Source organism: Phoenix dactylifera, chromosome 9 (assembly GCF_051530095.1).
Source record: "Phoenix dactylifera cultivar Ajwa chromosome 9, Ajwa_hap1_PhDact_Kaust_v1.1, whole genome shotgun sequence".
NCBI lineage: Eukaryota > Viridiplantae > Streptophyta > Magnoliopsida > Arecales > Arecaceae > Phoenix > Phoenix dactylifera.
The window spans coordinates 4,944,838-4,949,493 of NC_143198.1; the positions used below are offsets into that span (position 1 = coordinate 4,944,838).

The 4,656-nt window shown below is 44.7% G+C and overlaps 1 protein-coding gene across 1 annotated transcript; it reads left to right on the plus strand.

Annotated features, from left to right (window-relative positions):
* Positions 1–2,254: 2,254 nt before the first annotated feature.
* LOC113461962 (E3 ubiquitin-protein ligase RGLG2-like) lies at positions 2,255–4,446 on the plus strand. Its single transcript, XM_089925248.1, has 7 exons — positions 2,255–2,303; positions 2,389–2,529; positions 2,640–2,753; positions 2,853–2,950; positions 3,153–3,280; positions 3,362–3,530; positions 3,735–4,446. Exons 1-7 carry the CDS (start codon positions 2,270–2,272, stop codon positions 3,747–3,749), a joined length of 699 nt encoding a protein of 232 aa, XP_089781374.1. The 5' UTR covers positions 2,255–2,269; the 3' UTR covers positions 3,750–4,446.
* The last annotated feature ends 210 nt before the right edge of the window (positions 4,447–4,656 follow it).

Genomic DNA, 4,656 nt, shown 5'->3' on the forward strand with positions numbered 1-4,656 from the left:
GCCCGAGCCCGAGCCCAACATGAGGCTCGTTTACACTCGAGCTCGAGCCCGGGCTCGAGCCCGAGCAACTCACGAGCCCAAACGAGCTCTAGTGAGTAGTGAGAGTGTGGCTGTGTGAGACTCCCAGGCCCAGCCGGCGGGCCCACGCCCAGGCCCAGTCCCACGCTCGGCTCAAAGCCTCAACCCTCAAATGCCCAAACGAAACCAAAGGAAAGAGGCAAACAGCCTGATGCCCTAGTCTCCCACTGGCCACTCCCACTCTCTGTCTCTCCCAGCCCTTCCCCGACGGTAGCGCTCTCCCCCGAATCCCGATCCCCTTCCCCGACGGCGGCGCTCTCCCCCAATCCCGCCCGGCTCCACCTAGCTCTGCTCTTCGGTGGTTCGAATCGAAGATTCGAAGGCTTGAAGGCTGAAACCCCTCTGCCTCCTCCTTTCACCACCGTCCACTGCCGTCTCAGTCCCTGACTCCACAGACAGCACCACCCTCCGAAACCCCCCCTCCAATTTCCAAACCCCCCACACCCTTCAAACCCCCCTTCACCCCTGCCTCCCTCCAAAGTCCAAACCCCTCTCGCGCTCCAAACCCCTCTAAAGTCCAAACCCCTCTCGCCCTCCAAACCCCCGTTGCTGCCCGCTGGTGACCTCCCAGACCTTCCCCGACCCGGTGACTTCCGACCCCGACTTGTTGCGGCGCTGCTCCCCGACCCCGACTTGCTGTTGCTGGTGACACTACAAGAAAATGGGGTTTTACCGACCCTTTTTTGCCGACGCTTTTTACAAGCATCGGCGATTTTCGGTCCAGCCCCAACATATGTCGACGCTTTCTAAAAGCGTCGGGCATAGACGACGCTAATTAGCGTCGTGGTAGATTGTGGCATAAGACGACGCATATACGCGTCGTCAGAACTCAAATTCACAACAAAAAACAAGCGGCCCGTTCCCCTCCTCATTCTGCATCCCGATCTCAAGCCTCAGCTTCTCTCCTCCTTCCTCCTCTCCGGTGACGAACTGCCCACCCTTGTCCTCTCCGGCGCCGAGCGACGTCCGACGGAAAGGTCTTCTCCTCCTCCCTCCTCTCCGACGACGAGCGGCCGACCCCTGTGCTCTCTGGCGTCGAGCGACGTCCGACGGCAAGCTCCGCTCCTCCTTCCTCCTCTCCGGCATTTTATTGCAGGTGGGCGGCGGACGTGGTGGGAGGGAGCGGGCAGGCGGGGAGGAGGAGGAGGAGGAGCGGCTGCCTGTGGTGTTCACGCCGGAGCAGCAGCAGTACGCGCTGGAGCTGGACCAGAAGGCGGCCTCCCTGAGGCGCTCGATCCAGGATCTACGGCTCCGGATACCTCCCGCACACATCTCTCAGCGCCTCCCCCACCTCCACGCTCACACCCTCACCTCCAACGTCGCCCTCGCCCTCCAACTCAACTCCCACTCCGCCACCCGAGAACAAGTATGTCTGATCCCTCCTCCGTCCATTCCCCAAATCAATTTATATACCATACAAAATTCCATTTAATTCCATCCCCCCTTTTCAATTTCGTGTATACTCTGTTGCATTTGTAGGGATCTCGTGAAATCTATGTACGCCTTTCTTTCGTTAAATTTCTTTATTTGGGTTTTGGGGCATTGGATCGGACAACATCAGATCTCTCTCTCCCTCTCTGTGTGTGTGAGTGATTAGTTGATAAAATTATGTTATTCAAAGAATTCTCAAGAACGCTTCAAAAAGATTATTCTTTAAGTGAAAAGGAAAGACCAATCTGAATATTATGCGGGAAATAAAATCAGCAATTGTTCTGCCATATCAATCTTTTGCATTTATTCAGGTTTCATTCATTTTGATTACGGCTTCTTATTCTGCGTTGCGTGTTCGTTTTTGTTGCTATAGTTTGCATCCGGACCGATTGCCTAGAACTTGTCGTGAGCATAACTTTGGTTTCTTTTTTCCCCCATACCTTCTTGTTTTATGTACCTAATTTAACATTGAGATTTTCCGTAGGCACAATTAAGAGCTGCCACTCTGCAAGAAGAAAATGCTGCATATGAAAAGGCTATATCAAACTGCCAGAATCAAACTTTCTGAAGCAACCAACAGATTTTTATATTAGGTCTAGGATCCTACTTTATCTGTGGCATTAGCTGATTTTTTCCACTAGTTAAATATCTATATAATGCTTGTTTGAACTAGTACGTGAATGGACTATTCCTGTTGCATGCTCTAGATTTTTGGATAATATATGGGAGAGAATGTAAAACAGAAAGAGAATTATAAGTAATGCTGATTACTTCCACCTCAGTATTTCTGCTAGGTATTCATATCTTAGAAAAGGTTGTGTAAAGTTTAGCCTTAGAAACTTTTAAAATCCTCATTCGTGAATCCCACACTGTTACCAGGCAGAGTTTCTTTCAACCGCCGATGTTTGCATGACATTGGGCATACTCCAAACCCATATGAGCAGGCATTATCAATTATTGGAAGAACTCTATCTGCTTTTGATGAGGATAATCTTATTCCTTGCTTTGGATTCGGAGATGGTTAGTGTCGCTCTAGCTTGTAGAAAAAGGTCTACTTAATTTTGCTACAAATTTCAAGGTTACCTTTCTAAAACTGTCTGGGGATTCTTGTTATTGTTTCTATATTGCAGCATCCACACATGATCAGGAGGTATTCAGTTTTTATCCAGAGAACCGACCATGTAATGGCTTTGAGGAAGCACTACAAAGATATAAAGAATTAGTTCCACATCTTCGATTAGCTGGTCTGTACGATGCTCTTACTTACATGCTATTTTTTTGTCAACCTCATATAGATCATTGTGAAGTTCCTATTTGGTCATGACTCTGGACCTTCTTGACAGGACCAACATCCTTTGCACCAATAATTGAAACAGCCATCGGCATTGTAGATAATAGTGGTGGCCAATATCATGTTCTTCTTATAATAGCAAATGGACAGGTCAGCTATTTAAGATGCTTCTCTTTTTAATTTTTCGTTGTTATTTTCCCTATCCGTAGATTTTTATTTTATGCAATAAAATAGCACTAATTTGAGATAGTAAAGCCTTTTTATTTGTTTTTTAATCATATATTTACTGTTAATTATTTACTGTTAATTATGCATATGAAGAGTGGTCATTTTATGATTTGGTTTTATGCAGTTGGTGAACTTTACAGAGATCATGTCTAGAAATATTGCCAACAGCAGAAAGGAGACAGAGTTCGCGCTTGCATCATTGATGGAAATCCCATCACAATATAAAGCAATAATAGACCTTCAACTTTTGGGGTATTAGGATGATGTTTCTGATTCATGATTCTGATTAAACAATGTTTCTGTTGTTCAAGTTATTTTCTTTTTGTTCCCCAGTAAACGAAGAGGAACACCAGAAATGACTGCTCTCCCTCCACCAATTAAAAGTAATGGTTCATCATATTCAAATCCAAAATACTCACACTCAAGCAGCTTGGAGCAAGGTGCTGGAGTTCATAAAAGGGCGTCAGCCATTCCATCAGAGAGTTCTCTAGAAGAGAAACAAGTAAATAAATTAATTTACATATATGGTTTTCTAGTGGTTTTTGACATCTTGTTTGCTTTTCAGGCTGATTGCCCTGATGCATTAGCTCTGCAACTCCTAAAGCTTAAAAGATATTTAAACATTGTGTATGGTTTAAATGATGCCTAGTGCCACGTCTGTTCTTTCTTAACTTAGTAGTCATTTCTTGCCTGTTCTTTGCTGCAGTGCATGTACATTTAATTATCTCAAGCCAGTTAATGAAATCTACATTTCTTTCCAAATTAGGCATTTTGCCTAAAGGAATCCAAAGCCTGGAGAGATGCTATCTAAGCAAAATATTCCTTTCAACATCCATGGTGCTCCTATCATTTTGCCTACTTCCTATGAAGATATGGTTCAAAAATACCAGGTTTGCCGCTGAAACTTTAGATTTCTTAATTTACACCGTATTTCTGCACTGCTAATATAATCTCACATTTTTCACCATGAAGTGTTTGGATCTTCACCATGTTTCCTGCTACAGGCCGCGTTGCAATTGCTTGGAGCTTTCCTGCTTCAGTTTGTGTTGCTGCAATCAGGGTGTTTCATGCTTCAAACCACAATGTTGTAGCTGGGGATTCCCCTGCTCCAAACTACAATGTTGTGGTTGGGGGTTTCCTTTCTCCAGACCATGCTGTGTCCTTCCAAGCCTCTCCTGCCCTAAGTACTCCTGTGGCTGTATCTTATCCTGTCCAAGATGTACAGAGGTACGCCTGTGCCCAAGATGCACCAAACCTGGCTGTACTACCGGATGTCTATGTTAGGTTAGATCATGGCATTGTATTCCTTTTGTATCAGTCTGGTTCTTTAGCATGCCATATTATTATTCTATTGGAATTCTGAATCATAATATGTTCAAGATTAAAATTTTTGTCCAGTTATCAGTCTCACAAGTTTACTAGAATTTGTTGTTTTCCTTTCAGTTCAGTTTCGTTTCAGAAGCATCATCTATGACTATTAACAATTTTCAGTTTAGGGAGGATTTGTTTTTCCATGTGGATAACCTTTACAAGCTCTAGATTTCCAAGAAGATTAGCAATGAAAAAAAAAGAAGCTAGGACAATATTATCTACGCTATGTGGCTTGTGACAGATCCATAGCCCACCTG

Excerpts from the sequence above, each read along its gene's own strand:
- LOC113461962 (XM_089925248.1), top strand. The coding sequence starts at position 2,270 with ATGCTGATTACTTCCACCTCAGTATTTCTGCTAG. Across the intron at positions 2,754-2,852 it reads TCCACATCTTCGATTAGCTG|GACCAACATCCTTTGCACCA; the intron begins GTCTGTACGATG and ends CCTTCTTGACAG. Across the intron at positions 2,951-3,152 it reads TTATAATAGCAAATGGACAG|TTGGTGAACTTTACAGAGAT; the intron begins GTCAGCTATTTA and ends GGTTTTATGCAG.